General features: G+C 45.0%; 4 protein-coding genes across 4 annotated transcripts; 2 read left to right on the top strand and 2 right to left on the bottom strand.

Moving 5' to 3' along the window:
- Positions 1-14: 14 nt before the first annotated feature.
- On the top strand, positions 15-25,264 carry prc (collagen IV-like protein pericardin). The gene is given in 10 exon segments (XM_070996862.1): positions 15-9,119; positions 11,966-12,042; positions 12,098-12,201; positions 12,262-12,432; positions 12,501-16,178; positions 16,238-16,778; positions 16,838-16,963; positions 17,452-18,204; positions 24,232-24,328; positions 24,383-25,264. Coding segments are annotated over 10 exon segments (15,456 nt in total). The 3' UTR covers positions 25,187-25,264.
- LOC108014673 (uncharacterized) lies at positions 18,495-19,052 on the bottom strand. The gene has a single exon (XM_017080839.4). The coding sequence runs from the start codon at positions 18,902-18,904 to the stop codon at positions 18,515-18,517; it is 390 nt and encodes a 129-aa protein (XP_016936328.3). The 5' UTR covers positions 18,905-19,052; the 3' UTR covers positions 18,495-18,514.
- Positions 19,623-20,505, top strand: LOC108014648 (uncharacterized). Its single transcript, XM_017080810.4, has 2 exons — positions 19,623-19,730; positions 19,785-20,505. The coding sequence occupies exon 2, from the start codon at positions 19,854-19,856 to the stop codon at positions 20,433-20,435; it is 582 nt and encodes a 193-aa protein (XP_016936299.4). The 5' UTR covers positions 19,623-19,730; positions 19,785-19,853; the 3' UTR covers positions 20,436-20,505.
- Positions 20,471-23,016, bottom strand: LOC108014647 (mucin-2). The gene is made up of 2 exons (XM_065864473.2): positions 22,965-23,016; positions 20,471-22,895 (listed from the first exon to the last, which is right to left on the bottom strand). Exons 1-2 carry the CDS (start codon positions 22,969-22,971, stop codon positions 20,530-20,532), a joined length of 2,373 nt encoding a protein of 790 aa, XP_065720545.2. The 5' UTR covers positions 22,972-23,016; the 3' UTR covers positions 20,471-20,529.
- Positions 25,265-25,318: the final 54 nt, after the last annotated feature.

Genomic DNA, 25,318 nt, shown 5'->3' with positions numbered 1-25,318 from the left:
TTGGGGTTATAAATATGAATGCACCGAGCTAAGGTGTCAGTTAGCCAAATGCCTCTGTAAAGCTCAAACGTAAATCGGCCGCGATGAAAACAAATAAATCCTTAAGTCATTATATTATATTCAATGTGTTAACAGTGGTACTAATAGTGCAGATAAAAGCTGAAAATAAAGCAACATTACACAAACGGAGTTATCGAAATGATAATGGCCTAACTATAAGTGATTCGTTTAATAAAGTTTTGCCAACCCAAAAATTTAATCGTTACCAATCACATAAATACAATGACGGGTCACAAAGGTTAACAATCGCAACAACAGTCTACAATTTGACAAAAGCAGACGGAACTGAAGGTGACACTACCGTACAGGACTCACCACCAAGTCCTGACGAAACTACCACAACTGCCCAGGACTCAACGCCTGAAGATAGTACCACTATCGAGGATGCTACAACTGCTCCTGACGAAAACACCACAGCTGGATCTGAAGATGACACTACCGTAGAGGATTTAACACCGATTCCCGACGAAACTACCACAGCTGGCCAGGACTCAACTCCTGAAGATAGCACCACTATCGAGGGTGCTACAACTGTTCCTGATGAAAACACTACTGCTGGATCTGGAAATGATACTACCGTAGAGGATTCAACACCGACCCCTGAAGAAACTACCACAGCTGCCCAGGACTCAACGCATGAAGATAGCACCACTATCGAGGATGCTACAACTGCTCCTGATGAAAACACCATAGCTGGATCTGAAGATGACACTACCGTAGAGGATTTAACACCGATTCCCGACGAAACTACCACAGCTGGCCAGGACTCAACTCCTGAGGATAGCACCACTGTCGAGGATGCTACAACTGTTCCTGATGAAAACACCACAGCTGGATCTGGTGATGATACTACCGTAGAGGATTCAACACCGATTCCTGAAGAAACTACTACAGCTGGCCAGGACTCAACTCCTGAGGATAGCACCACTATCGAGGATGCTATAACTGCTCCTGACGACAACACCACAGCTGGATCTGAAGATGACACTACCGTAGAGGATTCAACACCGATTCCCGACGAAACTACCACAGCTGGCCAAGACTCAACTCCTGAGGATAGCACCACTATCGAGGATACTACAACTGTTCCTGATGAAAACACTACAGCTGGATCTGGTGATGATACTACCGTACAGGATTCAACACCGATTCCTGAAGAAACTACCACAGCTGCACAGGACTCAACTCCTGAAGATAGCACCACTATCGAGGATGCTACAACTGTTCCTGATGAAAACACTACAGCTGGATCTGGAAATGATACTACCGTAGAGGATTCAACACCGACTCCTGAAGAAACTACCACAGCTGCCCAGGACTCAACGCATGAAGATAGCACCACTATCGAGGATGCTACAACTGCTCCTGATGAAAACACCACAGCTGGATCTGGTGATGATACTACCGTAGAGGATTCAACAGCGATTCCTGAAGAAACTACTACAGCTGGCCAGGACTCAACTCCTGAGGATAGCACCACTATCGAGGAGGCTACAACTGTTCCTGATGAAAACACTACAGCTGGATCTGGAGATGATACTACCGTAGAGGATTCAACAGCGATTCCTGACGAAACTACCACAGCTGCCCAGGACTCAACTCCTGAGGATAGCACCACTATCGAGGATGCTACAACTGTTCCTGATGAAAACACTACAGCTGGATCTAAAGATGACACTACCGTAGAGGATTTAACACCGATTCCCGACGAAACTACCACAGCTGGCCAGGACTCAACTCCTGAAGATAGCACCACTATCGAGGATGGTACAACTGTTCCTGAAGAAACTACCACAGCTGCCCAGGACTCAACGCCTGAAGATAGCACAGCTATCGAGGATGCTACAACTGCTCCCGATGAAAACACCACAGCTGGATCTAAAGATGACACTACCGTAGAGGATTCAACACCGATTCCCGACGAAACTACCACAGCTGGCCAGGACTTAACTCCTGAAGATAGCACCACTGTCGAGGATGCTACAACTGTTCCTGATGAAAACAATACAGCTGGATCTGGTGATGATACTACCGTAGAGGATTCAACACCGATTCCTGAAGAAACTACTACAGCCGCCAAGGACTCAACTCCTGAAAATACCACCACTATCGAGGATGCTACAACTGTTCCTGATGAAAACACTACAGCTGGATCTGGAAATGATACTACCGTACAGGATTCAACACCGATTCCTGAAGAAACTACTACAGCTGGCCAGGACTCAACTCCTGAGGATAGCACCACTATCGAGGATGCTATAACTGCTCCTGACAAAAACAACACAGCTGGATCTGAAGATGACACTACCGTAGAGGATTCAACACCGATTCCCGACGAAACTACCACAGCTGGCCAGGACTCAACTCCTGAGGATAGCACCACTATCGAGGATGCTACTACTGTTCCTGATGAAAACACTACAGCTGGATCTGGAGATGATACTACCGTAGAGGATTCAACAGCGATTCCTGACGAAACTACCACAGCTGCCCAGGACTCAACTCCTGAAGATACCACCACTATCGAGGATGCTACAACTGTTCCTGATGAAAACACTACAGCTGGATCTGGAGATGATTCTAACGTAGAGGATTCAACACCGATTCCTAAAGAAACTACTACAGCTGCCCAGGACTCAACTCCTGAAGATACCACCACTATCGAGGATGCTACCACTGTTCCTGATGAAAACACTACAGCTGGATCTGGTGATGATACTACCGTAGAGGATTCAACAGCGATTCCTGAAGAAACTACTACAGCTGCCCAGGACTCAACTCCTGAAGATAGCACCACTATCGAGGATGCTACAACCGTTCCTGATGAAAACACTACAGCTGGATCTGGTGATGATACTACCGTAGAGGATTCAACACCGATTCCTGAAGAAACTACTACAGCTGGCCAGGACTCAACTCCTGAGGATAGCACCACTATCGAGGATGCTACAACTGTTCCTGATAAAAACACTACAGCTGGATCTGGTGATGATACTACCGTAGAGGATTCAACAGCGATTCCTGAAGAAACTACTACAGCTGCCCAGGACTCAACTCCTGAAGATAGCACCACAATCGAGGATACTACCACTGTTCCTGATGAAAACACTACAGCTGGATCTGGTGATGATGCTACCGTAGAGGATTCAACAGCGATTCCTGAAGAAACTACTACGGCTGCCCAGGACTCAACTCCTGAAGATAGCACCACTATCGAGGATGCTACAACTGTTCCTGATGAAAACACTACAGCTGGATCTGGTGATGATACTACCGTAGAGGATTCAACAGCGATTCCTGAAGAAACTACTACAGCTGGCCAGGACTCAACTCCTGAGGATAGCACCACTATCGAGGAGGCTACAACTGTTCCTGATGAAAACACTACAGCTGGATCTGGAGATGATACTACCGTAGAGGATTCAACAGCGATTCCTGACGAAACTACCACAGCTGCCCAGGACTCAACTCCTGAGGATAGCACCACTATCGAGTATGCTACAACTGTTCCTGATGAAAACACTACAGCTGGATCTGGTGATGATACTACCGTAGAGGATTCAACAGCGATTCCTGAAGAAACTACTACAGCTGCCCAGGACTCAACTCCTGAAGATAGCACCACAATCGAGGATACTACCACTGTTCCTGATGAAAACACTACAGCTGGATCTGGTGATGATACTACCGTAGAGGATTCAACAGCGATTCCTGAAGAAACTACTACGGCTGCCCAGGACTCAACTCCTGAAGATAGCACCACTATCGAGGATGCTACAACTGTTCCTGATGAAAACACTACAGCTGGATCTGGTGATGATACTACCGTAGAGGATTCAACAGCGATTCCTGACGAAACTACTACAGCTGCCCAGGACGCAATTCCTGAAGATAGCACCACTATCGAGGATGCTACAACTGTTCCTGACGAAAACACTACATCTGGATCTGGAGATGACACTACCGTAGAGGATTCAACACCGATTCCTAAAGAAACTACCACAGCTGGCCAGGACTCAACTCCTGAAGATAGCACCACTATCGAGGATGCTACAACTGTTCCTGATGAAAACACTACAGCTGGATCTGAAGATGACACTACCGCAGAGGATTCAACACCGATTCCCGACGAAACTACCACAGCTGGCCAGGACACAACTCCTGAAGATAGCACCACTATCGAGGATGCTACAACTGTTCCTGACGAAAACACTACATCTGGATCTGGAGATGATACTACCGTAGAGGACTCAACACCGATTCCTGAAGAAACTACTACAGCTGGCCAGGACTCAACTCCTGAGGATAGCACCACTATCGAGGATGCTACAACTGCTCCTGACGAAAACACCACAGCTGGATCTGAAGATGACACTACCGCAGAGGATTCAACACCGATTCCCGACGAAACTACCACAGCTGGCCAGGACTCAACTCCTGAAGATAGCACAACTATCGAGGATGCTACAACTATTCCTGATGAAAACACTACAGCTGGATCTGGAGATGATACTACCGTAGAGGATACAACAGCGATTCCTGACGAAACTACCACAGCTGCCATGACTCCTGAAGATAGCACCACTATCGAGGATGCTACAACTGTTCCTGATGAAAACACTACAGCTGGATCTGGAGATGATACTACCGTAGAGGATTCAACACCGATTCCTGAAGAAACTACTACAACTGCCCAGGACTCAACTCCTGAAGATACCACCTCTATCGAGAATGCTACAACTGTTCCTGATGAAAACAGTACAGCTGGATCTGGTGTTGATACTACCGTAGAGGATTCAACACCGATTCCTGAAGAAACTACTACAGCTGGCCAGGACTCAAGTCCTGAAGATAGCACCACTATCGAGGATGCTACAACTGTTCCTGATGAAAACACTTCAGCTGGATCTGGATATGATACTACAGTAGAGGATTCAACAGCGATTCCTGACGAAACTACCACAGCTGCCCAGGACTCAACTCCTGAAGATAGCACCACTATCGAGGATGCTACAACTGTTCCTGATGAAAACACTACAGCTGGATCTGGTGATGATACTACCGTACAGGATTCAACACCGATTCCTGAAGAAACTACTACAGCTGGCCAGGACTCAACTCCTGAGGATAGCACCACTATCGAGGATGCTACAACTGCTCCTGACGAAAACACCACAGCTGGACCTGAAGATGATACTACAGTAGAGGATTCAACAGCGATTCCTGACGAAACTACCACAGCTGCCCAGGACTCAACTCCTGAAGATAGCACCACTATCGAGGATGCTACAACTGTTCCTGATGAAAACACTACAGCTGGATCTGGTGATGATACTACCGTAGAGGATTCAACACCGATTCCTGAAGAAACTACTACAGCTGGCCAGGACTCAAGACCTGAAGATAGCACCACTATCGAGGATGCTACAACTTTTCCTGATGAAAACACTACAGCTGGATCTGGTGATGATACTACCGTAGAGGATTCAACACCGATTCCTGAAGAAACTACTACAGCTGGCCAGGACTCAACTCCTGAAGATAGCACCACTATCGAGGATGCTACAACTGTTCCTGATGAAAACACTACAGCTGGATCTGGTGATGATACTACCGTACAGGATTCAACACCGATTCCTGAAGAAACTACTACAGCTGGCCAGGACTCAACTCCTGAGGATAGCACCACTATCGAGGATGCTACAACTGCTCCTGACGAAAACACCACAGCTGGACCTGATGATGACACTACCGTAGAGGATTCAACACCGATTCCCGACGAAACTACCACAGCTGGCCAGGACTCAACTCCTGAGGATAGCACCACTATCGAGGATGCTACAACTATTCCTGATGAAAGCACTACAGCTGGATCTGGAGATGATACTACCGTAGAGGATTCAACACCGATTCCTGAAGAAACTACTACAGCTGCCCAGGACTCAACTCCTGAAGATACCACCACTATCGAGGATGCTACAACTGTTCCTGATGAAAACACTACAGCTGGATCTGGTGATGATACTACCGTAGAGGATTCAACAGTGATTCCTGAAGAAACTACTACAGCTGGCCAGGACTCAACTCCTAAAGATAGCACCACTATCGAGGATGCTACAACTGTTCCTGATGAAAACACTACAGCTGGATCTGGAGATGATACTTCCGTAGAGGATTCAACACCGATTCCTGAAGAAACTACTACAGTTGCCCAGGACTCAACTCCTGAAGATAGCACCACTATCGAGGATGCTACAACTGTTCCTGATGAAAACACTACAGCTGGATCTGGAGAGCCCACTACCGTAGAGGATTCAACACCGATTCCTGAAGAAACTACTACAGCTGCCCAGGACTCAAGTCCTGAAGATACCACCACTATCGAGGATGCTACAACTGTTCCTGATGAAAACACTACAGCTGGATCTGTTGATGATACTACCGTAGAGGATTCAACACCGATTCCTGAAGAAACTACTACAGCTGCCCAGGACTCAACTCCTGAAGATAGCACCACTATCGAGGATGATACAACTGTTCCTGATGAAAACGCTACATCTGGATCTGGTGATGATACTACCGTAGAAGATTCAACACCGATTCCTGAAGAAACTACTACAGCTGCACAAGACTTAATTCCTGAAGATAGTACCACTATCGAGGATGCTACAACTGTTCCTGACGAAAACACTACATCTGGATCTGGAGATGCCACTACCGTAGAGGATTCAACACCGATTCCTGGACATGATACTACCGTAGAGGATACAACTGCGATTCCTGACGAAACTACTACAACTGCCCAGGACTCAACTCCTGAAGATAGCACCACTATCGAGGATGCTACCACTGTTCCTGATGAAAACACTACAGCTGGATCTGGTGATGATACTACCGTAGAGGATTCAACACCGATTCCTGAAGAAACTACTACAGCTGCCCAGGACCCAACTCCTGAAGATAGCACCACTATCGAGGATGCTACAACTGTTCCTAACGAAAACACTACATCTGGATCTGGAAATGACACTACCGTAGAGGATTCAACACCGATTCCCGACGAAACTACCACAGCTGACCAGGACTCAACTCCAGAAGATGGCACCACTAACGAGAATGCTACAACTGTTTCTGACGAAAACACTACAGCTGGATCTGGAGATGACACTACCGTAGAGGATTCAACACCGATTCCTGACGAAACTACCACAGCTGGCCATGACTCAACTCCTGAGGATAGCACTACTATCGAGGACGCTCCAACTGCTCCTGATGAAAACACTACAGCTGGATCTGGAGATGATACTAGCGTAGAGGATTCAACATCGATTCCTGACAAAACTACCACAGCTACCACTCCTGAAGATACCACCACGATCGAGGATGCTACAACTGCTCCTGATGAAAGCACTACAGCTGGATCTGGAGATGATACTAGCGTAGAGGATTCAAAACCGATTCCTGAGGAAACTACCACAGCTACCACTCCTGAATATACCACCACTGTCGAGGATGCTACAACTGCTCCTGACGAAAACACTACAGCTGGATCTGAAGATGACACTACCGTAGAGGATTCAACAGCGATTCCTGACGAAATTACCACAGCTTCCCAGGACTCAACTCCTGAAGATACCACCACTATCGAGGATGCTACAACTGCTCCTGACAAAAACACTACAGCTGGATTTGAAGATGATACTACAGTAGAGGATTCATCACCGATTCCTGACGAATCAACCACAGAGGCAAAAGACTTAACTCCTGAAGATAGCACCACCATCAAGGATGCTACAACAATTACTGATGAAAACACTACAGCTGGATCTGGGAATGACACTACCGTAGAGGATTCAACCCCGATTCCTGAAGAAACTACTACAGCTGCCCAGGACTCAACTCCTGAAGATAGCTCCACTATCGAGGAAGCTACAACTGTTCCTGATAAAAGCACTACAGCTGGATCTGGAGAAGACTCTACCGTAGAGGATTCAACACCGATTCCTGACGAAACTACCACAGCTACCCAGGACTTAACGACTGATCCTGAAGATAGCACCACTAGCGCGGATGCTACAACTGTTCCAGACCAAAACACTACAAAGAATACACCAGAAGATAGCTCTACCATAGAGGATGTTACAAAGCTTCCAAACGAAACTTCTACAGCTACACCTAAAGACAGCACAACAAAACAGTATTCAACGTCGCCAGAAGAAAGTACTACTGCAAATGAGATTACTACTAATAAAGACAGCACTACGGTTGACGATTCAACTTTGCTTCCTGCTGAAAGCAGTACAACTAATCAAGTTTCTACTAAAGGACCAGAAGAAAATACTACAGCGGACATAAGCCCTACAAAGAATCCAGGAGAAAGCACCACGATTGAGGGTTCTACACCGAATCCGGATAAAAATACCACAGCAACAGGCGATACGACGAGCAGTTCGACACCGTCTTTTTCAAGTTCCACAAGCACTGGGTCCGCAACCACTTCTTTCCCTGCCACCACGAATTCAAATAAACCTCTGCCTTCTTGCAGTAGTGGGTATCAATATATACCCCATCCAACGAATTGTCATAAATTCATCCAATGTAGTAATGGAAACGAATTAATTATGGACTGCCCAGGTAATCTTTATTGGGACTACCAGAAATTATATTGCTGTGGAGATCCAAGTGCTTGCTACAATAATGATGAGAGCTCGAATCCAGAGGAAAATATTTGCGGCCCTGGTGTGGATTTTCTAGCTCACCCAACCGACTGTACCAAATATTTTCAATGTAGTAACGGCGAGGCATTTGAGCGCAAATGCCCCGATCCTTTGTACTGGAACCCTGAGATAAAAGTCTGCGATTGGTCAAATAAATACTGCAACAATCTACGAGCAAGTGAATCGATTTCCTGCGCAGTGGGTATGAATTTTGATGTTTATCAAAACGATTGCTCAAAGTACATCAAATGCTTCGGTTTGAGAGGTATTGTGATGAGTTGTGATGCAGGGCTTTACTGGAACCCCATTAGTAATGTGTGCGAAAAGTCACAGCGGTTCTGCACTTAACTGTAAGTTCTATTGTAATATCATTGTTATAATTCTAATGTTTTTGTTACAGAATCATTGCAGGTATCTTCTTCGCCAACAACTAACTGAAACCAACAAAATAGGCAGGCGAAATAAATAGTAAAAGTGTTATAAATATATTTATTCTGTTAGGATTACGTTCTGTTTACAAATAACAAATGTATTAAATAGTTATTGTTCAAGCATGAACACTAGGGCGGACCAAAAATCAAATCTTGTTCTCACTCCCTCACGTGTATGTTTTCCCATGTTACGACTAAACAAGCCAGCGATAAGACTAGAATAATAATTTCATGTTACCTACTGAAAAGAATACATTTTAGAATAAATTAAGTTGCTAAACAGAACTCGACGGTGAAGGCTGTTTTTCCTTATTACGGATAACCCTTACAGTTATTAAATACGAAATGTAAACATTCCTAGTAAACAGACCTAATGTCCGGTTACATGTTGATATATTTATATGTTGCAAAAAAATATATATGCACAGAATCGTTTCAATTTCATTAGGTTTTGAAGATGTTCTACATAGATTTGCTTTTCGGATGCATGCAAATTTATTTCAACAGACTTAGGCACTTTGTTACTTTATTGTACCCTATAAATGGATAAATAAAAAGAATATCCCAATTTACAAAAAGCTGTCAGAGGACTTTTGCCTTTGTCATATTATTCTAATAGTCTAATAAAACAAAATAAAAAAAATAAAGCAAATATTCATATTTTAGTATGATAATAAAGTAGCTGGTAGACTTAATCAATGGGTATACTAAAGCCCTAATACTTGCTTCTTAAAATTCATAGGCTTTTTGAAGATCTTATCAAACTAGGTTTCAATTAAAAATATTACTAGCCTTGAAACACACCCCATACAGACGATGGGACTTTAAAATGGAAATTTAATGCTTGAGTGCTTAAATTGACACATGGTTTCATAGAAGCTTTCAGCAGATAAGAGCATATAGCCGAACTCAACATTGAATGGGGGCTTGTAGAGGCTGCTCTATATATAGATATGACGATGGACAGTCTAACCAGAAAGCTAAAGCCAATTTTTGGTCTCAAAGGTTATCAAAGTGAATTACTTCCGCCAATTTTTGATTTGTATATATACATAAGGGGATTGGGAAATCGAAAACTAAATGGATTAGCCGTTCAAGAGACTCAAAGAGACCAAAATGAGTCGGGGGCAGGGACACACTTAAAAATTGAGCCAAGAGATATACAATTGAGTATCTTTATATGCTAATAAATGCCAGAACATTTCCTTAAAATGGGTCAAAAGAGTCCCCCATCCGTTGGCGAAGACTCTGATGTTGTAATGCCCCCAGAAACTCATTTGTCGAAGGGGACGTCAGTGCCGCCCCTTCCATAGCCAGGCGACCAAGTGATCGATTGACACGATCAAAGCGCTGATATGTAATGGAATAGACACTCGAATGAATGGCACTGGCAACGAGTCCCAAGCTCGGGGCTCTATGTGCCTCGATCCGACTCACAGATACCAGCACTCTGTGCTGGTGTGGATCCTACATAAATATTCATGCTGCCGCTGGCTAAATGCAAATGTATTGAAAATTGCTCGCCTTCAATGAATTTGAGTTCTGCTCAAGCTCTAGAGTTTTGAGGCTCGGACAGCCCAGTGTTATTCGCAATCCAGCAGTTGTCGCGATCGGAAGCAAATCGGAAAATCTCCCTTGGAATCCTATAACACACAGGCGAAGAAGTATGTGCTCAAGGAATATACTCCGAAGCAAGGACTTATAATTCTGTGGGTAAAGGATAAATTCAGAAATAAACTTAAAGACGGATTAAGATAATCCAACTTAACAACAGTGATCTGCTCAAAGTTATTGTAGAATCCGTTTTTGAATTTTAACTTCAGAAAAATGTGTCTCTTAAAGTTTGTGCTGTGCTGTGACTGTTAAAATAAGTTTAAAAAGCTTATTATTTTAATATATGAAATAATCGAAAATGGTGTAACGATAAAAAATCTATTATCCTTATCCTTTTATGGCATGTGTACTTATTCAAGATATCCTTTAAGGACGAACATTTGTTTAATTAAAAAAAGCTAAACAAAAAAAATGAAAGTGACAAAACTTAAAAGTGAGAGATAATAAAAGGATAATATCTATTGAATTCCTTTTAATTGTTTTCCCATTCCCAAGACAAGCTTCAAGCACGGAAGCATTTATTTTTAAAAAGTATTAATAAAAACTAATCAGCCTTAGTGATTACATCATTTCTAAAACTGAAATACATCTTAAGATCGATTGCTTTTTTGGCATCTAACAGCATCGTGCGTGCTCATTTAAAAGAAAAGTGATAACCCCTGAAAGTGACGGACAAGAAAACACAGAGAAGGAGTATAAACTAACAATAACACGCACGTATATGATGTGTTGATAATACAATTTAATTTCATCTTACAGTTTGCTGGCTGTGCTGCGACGACGTCGACGCATTTCAATTGGATTCAGAGTTTGATTTATTGAAATGTTGCCCATTCGCTTGGGCCTGCTACTTGGCGCTGTGCTTCTAGTGGCAAGCGCAAATGGAGCTGCCATCGTAAGTTTCCGAATTGTTAATGAATCACAAGAATTCGCGTTTGTGTGCTTGCCTGTGTCACTGGCTGAATGGAACTAGGGTAGTTCAATGCAATTGAACTCGGCTCGAATTGTAGGCGATAAGACCTAATTTGACCAAGGTCAGTTTTAGAACCAGCATCGAATTGGGGACACTTGCAGACACATGTCGAATGCTTTACGATAAGGCTGGCATTAGCATTGAACTTAAATCGATTCAATAACTTTCAGGAAAATGTGTCAACAATCGAAGATGAGGTTACTGGTCTGACCGATTTGCATAGAGATAAAAGAAGCGGCAAAGGCTAGTAAGTGATTTTCGAAAATATTTAAGCCTTGAAAAGTAAAAACTATCTATGTTAGTTCAAGGGGACAAACCCAGTCTCAGTACTTAAATTTCGGTAAGCCCGAACAGGATGGAAAGGCCGAGGCGGAGGCCAACGAAAATGGATCACGCTCAACTGTCAGTAAGTTCGGTTCGATTATCTTCTATAGTCACCCTATTGACCGAACTTAAACCATTTCAGCTGGCACCCATGGAATGGGTCAGGCTCAAAGTCAGTTCTCGTCCGGAGACTGCAACGGGTGTTCTGGCTACCAAACGGATTACCCTTCCTCCGGTAGAATTCTGGATGCAAGTGGGTCGGCTGGAGGCGGCAGACCCGATTCAATTATAAGCCTACCCGGTGCAGGTCAAGGTAGAACGTCATCCTTATTATATGTACACAAAATCTGATTATTACCAATTTCCTTATTTCTAATGCAGGTACCCTAGGAGGAGTGGGAGTGGGAGGACAACCAGGAATTGGTGGTCAGCTCGGAATTGGAGGACAGCCAGGAAGTGGCGGACAACAGGGTGTTGGTGGCTCTCAGCCTGGATACGGAGCTCAACCTGGAGTAGGCGGACAGACAGGAATCGGTGGCGCACTACCAGGATACGGAAGTCAGCCTGGAGTTGGCGGGCAGACAGGAGTCGGTGGAGGACAACCAGGATACGGAAGTCAGCCTGGAGTTGGCGGACAGACAGGAGTCGGTGGAGGACAACCAGGATACGGAAGTCAGCCTGGAGTAGGCGGACAGACAGGTGTCAGTGAAGGACATCCAGGATACGGAAGTCAGCCTGGAGTTGGAGGACAGACAGGAGTCAGTGGAGGACAACCAGTATACGGAAGTCAGCCTGGAGTTGGCGGACAGACGGGAGTCAGTGGAGGACATCCAGGATACGGAAGTCAGCCTGGAGTTGGAGGACAGACAGGAGTCGGTGGAGGACAACCAGGATACGGAAGTCAGCCTGGAGTAGGCGGACAGACAGGAGTCAGTGAAGGACATCCAGGATACGGAAGTCAGCCTGGAGTTGGAGGACAGACAGGAGTCAGTGGAGGACAACCAGTATACGGAAGTCAGCCTGGAGTTGGCGGACAGACAGGAGTCGGTGGAGGACAACCAGGATACGGAAGTCAGCCTGGAGTAGGCGGACAGACGGGAGTCAGTGGAGGACATCCAGGATACGGAAGTCAGCCTGGAGTTGGCGGACAGACAGGAGTCGGTGGAGGACAACCAGGATACGGAAGTCAGCCTGGAGTTGGCGGGCAGACAGGAGTCGGTGGAGGACAACCAGGATACGGAAGTCAGCCTGGAGTTGGCGGACAGACAGGAGTCGGTGGAGGACAACCAGGATACGAAAGTCAGCCTGGAGTAGGCGGACAGACAGGAGTCAGTGAAGGACATCCAGGATACGGAAGTCAGCCTGGAGTTGGAGGACAGACAGGAGTCAGTGGAGGACAACCAGTATACGGAAGTCAGCCTGGAGTTGGCGGACAGACAGGAGTCGGTGGAGGACAACCAGGATACGGAAGTCAGCCTGGAGTAGGCGGACAGACAGGAGTCAGTGGAGGACAACCAGTATACGGAAGTCAGCCTGGAGTTGGCGGACAGACAGGAGTCGGTGGAGGACATCCAGGATACGGAAGTCAGCCTGGAGTTGGAGGACAGACAGGAGTCAGTGGAGGACAACCAGTATACGGAAGTCATCCTGGAGTTGGCGGACAGACAGGAGTCGGTGGAGGACAACCAGGATACGGAAGTCAGCCTGGAGTAGGCGGACAGACAGGAGTCAGTGGAGGACATCCAGGATACGGAAGTCAGCCTGGAGTTGGAGGACAGACAGGAGTCAGTGGAGGACAACCAATATACGGAAGTCAGCCTGGAGTTGGAGGACAGACAGGAGTCAGTGGAGGACAACCAGTATACGGAAGTCAGCCTGGAGTTGGCGGACAGACGGGAGTCAGTGGAGGACATCCAGGATACGGAAGTCAGCCTGGAGTTGGAGGACAGACAGGAGTCAGTGGAGGACAACCAGTATACGGAAGTCAGCCTGGAGTAGGCGGACAGACAGGAGTCAGTGGAGGACATCCAGGATACGGAAGTCAGCCTGGAGTTGGAGGACAGACAGGAGTCAGTGGAGGACAACCAGGATACGGAAGTCAGCCTGGAGTAGGCGGACAGACAGGAGTCAGTGGAGGACAACCAGTATACGGAAGTCAGCCTGGAGTTGGCGGACAGACAGGAGTCGGTGGAGGACATCCAGGATACGGAAGTCAGCCTGGAGTTGGAGGACAGACAGGAGTCAGTGGAGGACAACCAGTATACGGAAGTCAGCCTGGAGTTGGCGGACAGACAGGAGTCGGTGGAGGACAACCAGGTTTTGGCTCTCAACCTGGTGTTAGTGGCCAGACAGGAATCGGAGGCGGACAACCCACACTGGAAGGTCCGCTTGGCAAGTTATCTGGATATGGATATGGAACTCAACCTGGAGTTGGTGGACAGACAGGAGTCGGAAGCGGTCAACCTGGATATAGAACTCAGCCAGGAGTGGGTGGACAAACGGGAGTTGGCGGAGAACAACCATGGTATGGAGCTCAACCTGGAGTTGGTGGATCTCCAGGATATGGAACTCAACCAGGAGTCGGAGGCGTTCAACCAGGATACGGAACTCAACCAGGAGTTGGTGTATCTCCTGGATACGGACCTCAGTCAGGAGTGGGTGGTCAGACAGGAGTTGGTGGCGGACAGCCAGGAGTTGGTGGATCGCCAGGATATGGAACTCAACCAGGAGTCGGAGGCGTTTATCCAGGATACGGAACTCAACCTGGAGTAGGTGGATCTCCAGGATACGGACCTCAGCCTGGAGTGGGTGGTCAGACAGGAGTTGGTGGCGGACAACCAGGCTTCGGAACTCAGCCTGGAGTTGGTGGATCTCCAGGATACGGACGTCAGACAGGAGTGGGTGGTCAGACAGGAGTTGGTGGCGGACAGCCAGGAGTTGGTGGATCGCCAGGATATGGAACTCAACCAGGAGTCGGAGGCGTTCAACCAGGATACGGAACTCAACCAGGAGTTGGTGCATCTCCTGGATACGGACCTCAGTCAGGAGTGGGTGGTCAGACAGGAGTTGGTGGCGGACAGCCAGGAGTTGGTGGATCGCCAGGATATGGAACTCAACCAGGAGTCGGAGGCGTTCAACCAGGGTACGGATCTCAACCTGGAGTGGGTGGACACACTGGAGTCGGCGGAAGACAACCTGGCTTCGGAACTCAACCTGGAGTTGGTGGATCTCCAGGATACGGAACTCAGCCCGGAGTGGGTGGTCAGATAGGAGTTGGTGGCGGACAGCCAGGAGTTGGTGGATCGCCAGGATATGGAACTCAACCAGGAGTCGGAGGCGTTCAACCAGGGTACGGATCTCAACCTGGAGTTGGTGGATCTCCAGGATACGGACGACAGACAGGAGTGGGTGGTCAGACAGGAGTTGGTGGCGGACAGCCAGGCATCGGAACTCAACCTGGAGTTGGTGGATCGCTAGGATATGGAACTCAACCAGGAGTCGGAGGCGTTCAAACAGGATACGGATCTCAACCTGGAGTGGGTGGACAAACTGGAGTCGGCGGAGGACAACCTGGCTTCGGAACTCAACCTGGAGTTGGTGGATCTCCAGGATACGGAACTCAGCCCGGAGTGGGTGGTCAGATAGGAGTTGGTGGCGGACAGCCAGGCTTTGGGACTCAACCTGGTGTTGGTGGATTGCCAGGATATGGAACTCAACCAGGAGTCGGAGGCGTTCAAACAGGATACGGATCTCAACCTGGAGTTGGTGGACAGTCAGGAGTCGGAGGCGGACAACCCGGAGTAGGTGGATTGGCTGGATATGGAATTCAGCCAGGAGCAGGCAGCCAACCGGGATACGGATCTCAGCCTGGAATTGCCAGTACGACAGGCCCTGGAGTTGGTCAGCCAGGGTATGGAACCCAGACAGGTCAAGTTGGAGCACCTGGACGCTACACAGATGGCACAGGAGTTGTTTCTGGTGGTGTGGGAGGCACTGGTGGTGTTGGAGGCACTGGTGGTGCTGGAGGCACTGGTGGTGTTGGAGGCACTGGTGGAGTTGGTAAGTACCTGACGAAGTTTAAAGCACTTAGACAAAGTTATTAATCAAAGGTATTGCAGTTCCTGTAGGCGCTGGTGGAGCTGATGACGCCTACTCCCAAGCCGAATCTACTATTGGCGATGGACAGGCTTCGGCGAGTGCTCAGGGCCAGAAGAACGGAGGCACGGCCAAGACCCAGGTTTCTGGAACATACAGTTCGGGCGGAACCTTTAGCGCCAGTGCGATGACATCGGATGCGGATCGCGCGGCCAGTGCCCAGGTCACCGGAAACGCCGATGGCGCCGTGAGTCAGTCGCAGGGATCAGGAGGTCCAGCCCAGTCGCAGGCCCAGGTGCAGGTGGCCAAGGACGGCGGCACCAAGGCCTCATCGCAGAGCGGTGGCATCATCCAACAGAGCCAGAGCGAGGTGCACGCCAACGACAAGGGCGGTCTGGCGGACGCCCAGTCTAGCGGACCTGGACAAACGTCATCCCAAGCACAGATTGGCTTCCGTCCCGGTCAGGAGGCCAATCCGCCAGCGGCCAATGGGGGTGGCCAGGCCTCCTCCTCATCTGGCACCCACTCAAGTCAGAGTAGCTCCCAGATTCACGGAACCTCCAGGTAGTAAAATCTAAGATTGGTAGTACAAGAAGGGCCTTATAATGGGGTTCGTATTTCAGCTTTGGCGTTTCGTACCATGGTGCTGCACAATCCGCGTCTGGAACCAAGGAGCAGGTGGCGACTTACAGGGAACAAAACCGGGAACTCTTTAACACCATCAGTCAGTTCGGCAACAATGGCAATGCGTGAGTAGCTCCACACTTAAATAACCAAAAATCACTATTTATTTTAATACGTACGAATTCGTTCTTGAAAGTTATAAGACGCTTTTAAATTTGGCAGAAAATGTTTTAAATTTTTGTTTGAAATCAATCTTTAGTTTTTGGAGTTTTTAAGGGCAGGTTTTTTATTTAATGTGACCTTAATTTGCTAACCCTTTTAGGTTATACCAGCTTTCAGAAAATGTACAATCTCTTGTCAATCTCTAGGTAAACAAACCTTATTTATTATTTATAGAATTGTCAAATTTATGTTTTTGTAATTTTTAAAAGAATAAATCTTCAAAAACCTTGACAAAAGCATTTATTTACAAGTGGAGTACGAGATATTGTAAGTCCTTAAGTTTTTGTAATAGCTTTTTTAAATAGACTGAAGAATTTCCGAAAAAAATAAACTTTGCACATTATTCAATCGCAAATTTTTATATATTTTTTTAAATTTTCTAAACTTTTAGAGTTACTGATCGTGCTGATACTGTCTACAGTGGACCATCGCTCACTGAGGAATCCGACAGTGTGCCAGAAGTCCAGTTAAAGTCAAACAAGCCCAAAGAAGCTGAGCAGGCTGAAAGCAAGGTAGACCAGCCGGAGCCCATTCATTACGAGGACGATACCGAGGAATACGATGACGATGAGTACTACAACGAGAAACCAGTGAAAATAGAGGAAAGCCCCAAGTCGGATAGCATTGTTAGGCAACTAGAACCGACTCCGAAGCCCAAGGTCTACGAACAGTCATCGCCCTCGCAAAGTCAAAAGGCGGTCGTGGCACCGGGATCAAGTGATAAGTTCCAAGTGGTCCAAAAGCAGAACGGTAAGGTCATCACCCATACTGAACCTTCGACCACCGAAGCCGTACCACCAGGATTCCGTGGCACCGTCAATGTGGAAAAGAAGTTCCACACCAAGGCTCTGGAGTTGCCAACTCCCAGTAGGGTGGAGATTACTCCCGATGCCAAAGAAGAGGGTCCGGTTCGAGGTGACAAGCCGATTCGACGTGCTCCGGACAGTTATGTCACCGTCACCAAGTCGGTGACCGGCAGCATGGACAACAGCAAGAGTCCTCCCCAGGAGAACAAGAACTTCCAGTCCACATACTATACAAAGTCCTCGACTTGCGGCTACTTCACCTTTTCCTGCAACATTGTTTACGGTCCCAATGGAAGGAACAAAATCTGCCGGCCCAAGGCACCTACCAATGGCAAGTGCTAGGGGGTCATATTTTAAAACCCCCATGCGCCAGCTATATTATAAATAATAGATCAGTTCCAAAGGGGCTCAATTGTAGAACAGCTTAACCAACTGCCATCTACAAACACCAATTTGTATTTTGATGCAGCTTGACCCAAAGCATTTAAGTGTTTTTCGCATGTAATTTTAGATTTCACTGTCATTTCTTAAATATTTTGTACGATTTGCCACTGTAATTAATATTTAATAACAAATCACAAAAAAAAAAGTTGTTTATATGATTTCTTTATTAAAAACTGGTTGTGGGATGGTCTTTTGGATGGTATATTAAACACAAATTTTATCGCAGGTTAGTAGGTAAGAGTTCCAGTAGAGGTACTGCGGACAGGACTTCACAAAGGGCAGATAATCGCAAACAATGAAGCGTGTACAGTCACCCGAGAAAGCTATTAACTGCCCGAGTTTTTCTTTACAAACTTGGGAAAGATTGTTGAATTCTGGTTTTTTGACCGGTGCCGGAATGGGAATAGGTGCGATTTGTATGGGCTTACTCCAATTTGGCACCGCACTGGTGGAGGAACAATCAGCGGTAGTTTGCAGATCGCATCGTTGCAGTTTCGAGTTCCAATGAAATTCCGGAGGACAGGTCAGCAATCGGGTTTCATAAAATCTATGGCAGTCATAAGGAACAGCCTCTCTTACCACACTTTGTGCCATGCAAAAGCCACAGAGCAACAAACATAGTGAGATAGTCAGCCAAAATGGTTGGGCCACTGAAAAAATTCAGAATGTTATGGTAGTATAAAAAAATATCGTTAGTAAGTATTACTTTTTTATTGTTTCGCGGAAAATCACCAGTTAATCTGACACTCATTACCCGTTCGATTTTGTTCTTATATATCGTTGTTAAACAAATACACATTATTGACAAATTGATTACGCTTCTTTAGATTCAGGGGAAGTTGAATTATCAGCTTTCATATCACATCTGTCCTTGATAATGAAGATACGCTTGACTGGTCAAGTGGAAGAGAAAATAACGCGTAAGAATAATAATACCTCTAAAGTGTCTGTAAACCAAAGCCTTAGGTATACGATCAAAATCATAAATTCTGAAATGTAAAAACTTAAATTGAAGAAAATTAAAAAGAATATGTTTCAAAAATTATTTCAGCCAGTCAAGAACTAACGATCCTTCCATTTTATTGCATGGTTTATCTTAAACTCCATAGTGTGCTGTTCATAAGAACTGCCATTCTTTGCTTAAGCAGAATGTTGTACGATAAACAAAAGCTAAGTACTTCAACTTGATAAAGATTCACAGCATATTGTGGTATAAAAGGGCTTGCACCTAGGCCTAGCATTCACTTTTCAGTTCGGTTTCACTGGATTCAAACAAAAGTAAGACAAGTGTGAAAAACAATTAACTTTTAAACATTATTAAACCCAACCTTTCTCAGTGTGGCTAGGATCTGTTTTCTTATCCGTAGTCTTAGTGGCTGCCTTGTCAACAGTTGACAGTGAGGAGTACAATATTGGTGCGGTAAGTATTTCAACAGATTGAAATCGACATTATCTAAGAAATCGTTATATACAGCCCATAGCTACCGTTTCGCCTCCTTTGTTTGAAAAATGCCCACCGTACGACGATCCCAATCATCTTGTGATGTTGCCGTATCCCAACGACTGTCGCAAATACTACACATGCCAAAGGGGGCAGGCCTTTGAGCACCAGTGCCCAGCTAATTTGTACTGGAGCCAGACAACCTATCGATGCGACTATAAGGAGTACTCCAACTGCAATTCAGATGATCCAAATACCAGCGATGATGTGAAATACAGTCCATTTCCCGGAGACTGTAGTCGATTTTACGAGACCCGTGTCCTTCGGTGTGAGTCAAACTTTCAGTGGAGCTCATTGTATCAACGCTGCGTAGCCCCACAGTATGCCAATTGTCAGGACTCCCTTGTACCTGTGCCATTGCCACCCTACGATCCTACACCCACTGCTGCCACTCCGCCAACTGAAACCTGGACTCCAACGGATTCGAACTACCTACCAATTGATGTACAGTCTTTGTGCAAAAACAGTGTTTCCAATGCGTACATTCCCTATCCCGCAGACTGCAAGAAGTTCATCCATTGCGGACCAACTGTGACTGTGCTCACCTGTCCAGGCAACTTGTATTGGAATCCAGGACAACTTTCCTGCACTGTATCGAGCTCTGGTTGTACCCAGTCCCCTTAGTGGAACGAAATCTAAAAACCACCAAGCGAAAGTCATGAAGTTACAACATTTTAATAATTATTTTTATAAAAACATACAGTTCAGATAATTTGCATTAAAAATCTACAAAAAAACTTTCAATCATTTTAATAGACTGCCAAAGAGAAGAGCTTGAGTCTTGGGAATCAGCTTTTGTTGACAAGTTAAATGGAAAAAGGCGGAAGGCATTGCATCCCGCCAACTGAGGATCCATACAGGTCAAAACCGTAGGATTGAACTGCTCGCCCTCGGGACAAGCGTAACCAACCGGAATGGGATACTGACAGACTATGTACTTGCTGCAGTTTCTGGGATAGGGGACCACTGATCCTTCAGCTTTATCCGTACAGAAGCTGTCCGGTGAGGGTGATATGGTAGTTGTTGTTGTTGTTATAGGAATGGTAGGGGTAGTTGTAGCTGGAATAGAACAATTTGCAAACCACGGGGCCATACATCTTTCCAAAGAGGCACTGAACTCCTGACCTTCGCGACAGTTATAGACAATTGGGTTGGGTTGGACACATTGTATAAATTTGGTGCAGTCGTCCGGATAGGGAACTAGTTTTCCATCAGGAGCTCCTTCACAAGGATCTGTTACAGGACCTGCAGTACTTTGGGTACTTTGGGTTGTCATCGTTGATAAGTATTCCGTGGTTTCCGTAACCAAAGTGGTGTAAGTTTCCCGACAGGCTTCCGCTGAGACGTTAGGGCCACATTTACTAGTCAACGGATCGAAGAACTCCTCACTGCTACAAATACCCATCATGTAGGAGGAGTCATCTACGCAGCTTATAAACCATTGGCAATTTTCTGGGTACGGCAAATTATTTCCAGCGTTATTAAAGCATATTGAAGAATCTGGGTTCGGAGTCGTAAGTCCAGGCGATGATGTAGTAGTCTCCCCATTTGGACAATCACTCGATTCCCATTCTACGCATTTCTGAAGACCCTCGTTGAAGAACAAGTCCTCCTGGCAGTAAAATGCTATAGGAACTGGACTTGCACACACTATGTATTTGCTGCAGTCCTCCGGATACTTGGCATAATAGCCATCACGTTGTCCAGAGCAGATACCTGAAATATCCGGAGGTAAGGTGGTTATTTCTTCCGGATTAGGCGTAGATAAAGTTGTATGCCAGGTGGACGAAGGTGTTGTGAGAGGAGATGTGGCTTGAGTTGTGGGGGTATCGGTGGAAACTACAGTTTCCTTACACGCTGTTGGAGAAACATCAGGGCCACAATTACCGGTTTTTGGATCATACCAGGCGTTATAAATGCAATTGGCCACGTTGGACTCTCCATTTCCCATGCACAGAATATATTGCTGGCAGTTTGTCACCAGGGGGTATGAGACTCCCAATTCCTTATCCGCACAAGGATCATTCGAATCCTCGGTTGTGGGAGCATGCGTGGTAGTTGCTAAGGACTCAAGACAAGCGGTGGGAGAAACATTTGGACCACAATCCCCCGTTTTTGGATCAAACCAGGCATTTGTTGGACACCTTGCCGTCGTCGATTGGCCATTATTGAGGCACAAAAGGTACGACTGGCAGTCGGATTTCAATGGGAAGCTGGTACCGAGCTCTTGATCTGCACAGGGATTTTCCTCATTATCTTCCTTTGATGTCGGCGCAACTGTAGTTGAAGGTGATGTCGTAATAATAGAAGTTGTGGTTGTTAGAACTGCCCGGCAAGCTTCTGGTGAAATATTGGGACCGCAATTACCGCTCATTGGATTAAACCAATTGTCAACGGGGCAAGGTAAGATAATATAAGAGTTGTTACCCCAGCAGTAATAGTATTGCTGGCAGTTTTGGGTATCCGGAAAGGAAGTTCCTATTTTTTGACCCTCGCACTTCGTAAAAGACGCCTCGGTAGTCGGTGTTGGATCCAACGGATCTTGGGTAGTAAGGTCGCTATAGCAACGCACATTATCCTTATCATCACAAATTTTCCAATCGGGATTGAAAAGCATATCGGCGGGACAGTGGTAAAGCTCAGTTCGCTGATTCACGCACACGAAGAACTCATTACAATTTTCAGCCGAGGGCAGTAAAGTGTTGTTTTGTATATCCTCACAAGGATTATTCGGTGGTAATTCGGTAGTTGGAGGTGTTGGATATGGCAATGGATCGCAGACGACAGCTTCGGGTGTATCGCAAATATCGAGAGGACTGTTGAAAAGTTTACCACCGGGGCAGTACTCTAAATCAGCGCATGAATTATTGCATGATATATAAGCGCTGCAGTCATAGGGATATTTATAAAATCCATTTGATAAGGATTGGCAAAAGGAGGTATCGGTTTCTGAAGATGTTAGGCACTCTTGATTAACAGTATTCCATCCACTATAATGGAACCCACGACTCGATGGGGACTCCACACTAGCTTCACAGATTGGGGTTCCCAAAAGCCAAGTAATTAATAGTAACACAGCACACTCTACGAATAAAAATAAATGTTTTTTAGGTTTACGGTTTGGTTTACATTATGTTTAAAAAATTTAAAAACCTTTCATTGTAGGCTCTTTTATAAATATTTTTTGAAAACTTCGTGTGGTTATGTTCACGTCTTTAAGTTAACTGAAATGTGATCTCATTTTCTTAGTAATAGCTGTTAGAGGGCTACCAATCAAACGATTATATTTTTCCGCTGATAATGACTAATAAGAATGATAACATTGTTTTAGAAGCTTTGAGAAAATATCAACATACGTATTGGTCAAGAAAATAGACAACAGCTTATTAATAATGAGCGATGATAAACATCTTTCCCCTCCTGTTTTCGCTTAAATTAATTTCAGTGATACGAAAAAAGTTCAGCGGTAAAGTTTTCAACAGCGAACTGGGTATTTTACATTCGCATTCATTGTCTGATATACCTTACCTACTTTTAGGCTTCGTTAGATAAAGTTATATTGGTGATGTTTTTCATCATAAAGGTATATAAATGAAACTTAAAACCGTATAAATAAAATATCTGGACTAACTAAATCATGTTATTTGCTTAAGTTTTTCAACTGAATAATTTGTTGAAACCAAGAATTTGTAATGTTGCTTACCATTTAACATTGCAGACATTAACATCAAATAAGAAAATTGATAAACATACATTCATAATTTTATTTCATGATTGTTCTTTCTTAGGCTGCGAACATTACCCCTGGCACACGTACACAACCATAAATGTATCTTTTGTTCAGACGTTACATATGTTTTATATGAACTCTTATCAATTCTCAGTAAGAAACAAGAGCGGAAGTTAACTTTGGCAGGCCGAAGTTTTTATACCCTTGCAGTTATAAGAAATAATCAATGTTAGTAACACCATGTTAAATTCTTAAGGATTGTTGCTAGCTTCAGTGATATTTGTGTAAAATTAAATTCGTAATATAACAAAGCAAAACTTTTTTAAAAATAATTATTTCTTTATTTCCTGACCGTTTCTTTAACAGCTATGTGCTAGAGTCGTCCGATTTGTATTAAATTTAATTCTAAGTTCCTAAAAAAAATTCGTCAGATTTTTATTCAACTTAATTCCAAATTCCTTAAAATAGTCGTCCGATTTTGATAAAAGTAACGGAAACTGCGTTGCTAACTTCTGACTGAAATCATAATACCCTCTGCAAGGGTAAAAATATAGACAGTACTCGTACGCGTGCACCTATCTTTTTTGACCGATAAAATCGAATGTTAACACTTTACATTTTGGTAAATCATGCAAATTTCCCACACGAGATAGTCTATAAAAGCGCAGCTCTATGAATGGAAAGTTTCAGTTCGACAAAACACTCGATAGCATCAGACAAAATGAAGGTATTCGGACTGCTTTGGGGAATATTCATATTTCAAGAATGTACTTTAGCTGTATTACAAGTATGTTGAAAAACCTCATTAAAAATATCAAAAATAACAAAGTTTCTTTCAAAGAACGGATTTGCTTTCAAGACGTCTCTATGCGAGGGTAAAAATGGTGGACTTTTGCCGATGTTTGGAACTTGCAGAGGATACTATGTGTGTGCAGATGGAAAAGCTGTGATCGGGACTTGTGAACCGAATACCCTGTTTAATCCATTGACTTTGCACTGCGACGATCCCGATAAAGTGGAATGTATTTTCGAAGGAAACGATAGGGACAGTGAAAAGACATTTAGTGGCGAAAGTGAAGAAGATGATGGGGAAATGATCGTTATGACTGATCCACCAGTTACTGTCAAGCCAGTGAAAAATCATCGACCCTCCGGACAGGATAAAGGGCTTTTGGATATGACAGATAGAATGTGTGCTGGCAAGAGGGATGGAGTAATGCTTACAAAGAAGGGATCCTGTCAGGAATACTTTGTCTGCAAGTCGAGGAAACCCCATCTTCGCTCTTGTTCTGGTCAACAACATTTTAGTCCAACGCAACGAATTTGCATGAAGGATTCAGAAGCAAAGTGTTTAGTTACTTCGCAGGAAACCAAAATGTTGGATGGAGCTGCCTTAACAGGAGGAGTATGTTCAGATGAAAAGCAAAACTCACTCGTAGCCCATCGGAGTGATTGTGGCAAGTTTATGCTGTGCAGCAACATGGTGTTCTTGGTGATGGACTGCCCCACTGGTTTGCATTTCAACACCGCATCTTCGCGATGTGACTATCCCAAAATTGCCAAATGTAAGACAAAGCAAAAGGAAACCAAGAGAGAATCAAAGTCGAGAAAGCGTATTCGCAAGGCCAAATCTCGTTTGTTGTAACTCTGCTTTGCAAGACCAATAATAAAGTAGTTGATATTGATCTTTGGTGCCTGATCTAATATTAACTTGAATGTTCAAGATCATATTTTATTGATACCTAATTATAGAGATAGTCACGGGCTCTAGGGCCTG

This window comes from Drosophila suzukii, chromosome 3, assembly GCF_043229965.1.
Source record: "Drosophila suzukii chromosome 3, CBGP_Dsuzu_IsoJpt1.0, whole genome shotgun sequence".
Taxonomy (NCBI): Eukaryota; Metazoa; Arthropoda; class Insecta; order Diptera; family Drosophilidae; genus Drosophila; species Drosophila suzukii.
Note: the sequence above shows the minus strand (reverse complement) of the source record. Positions and strands in the feature narration are given on the sequence as shown.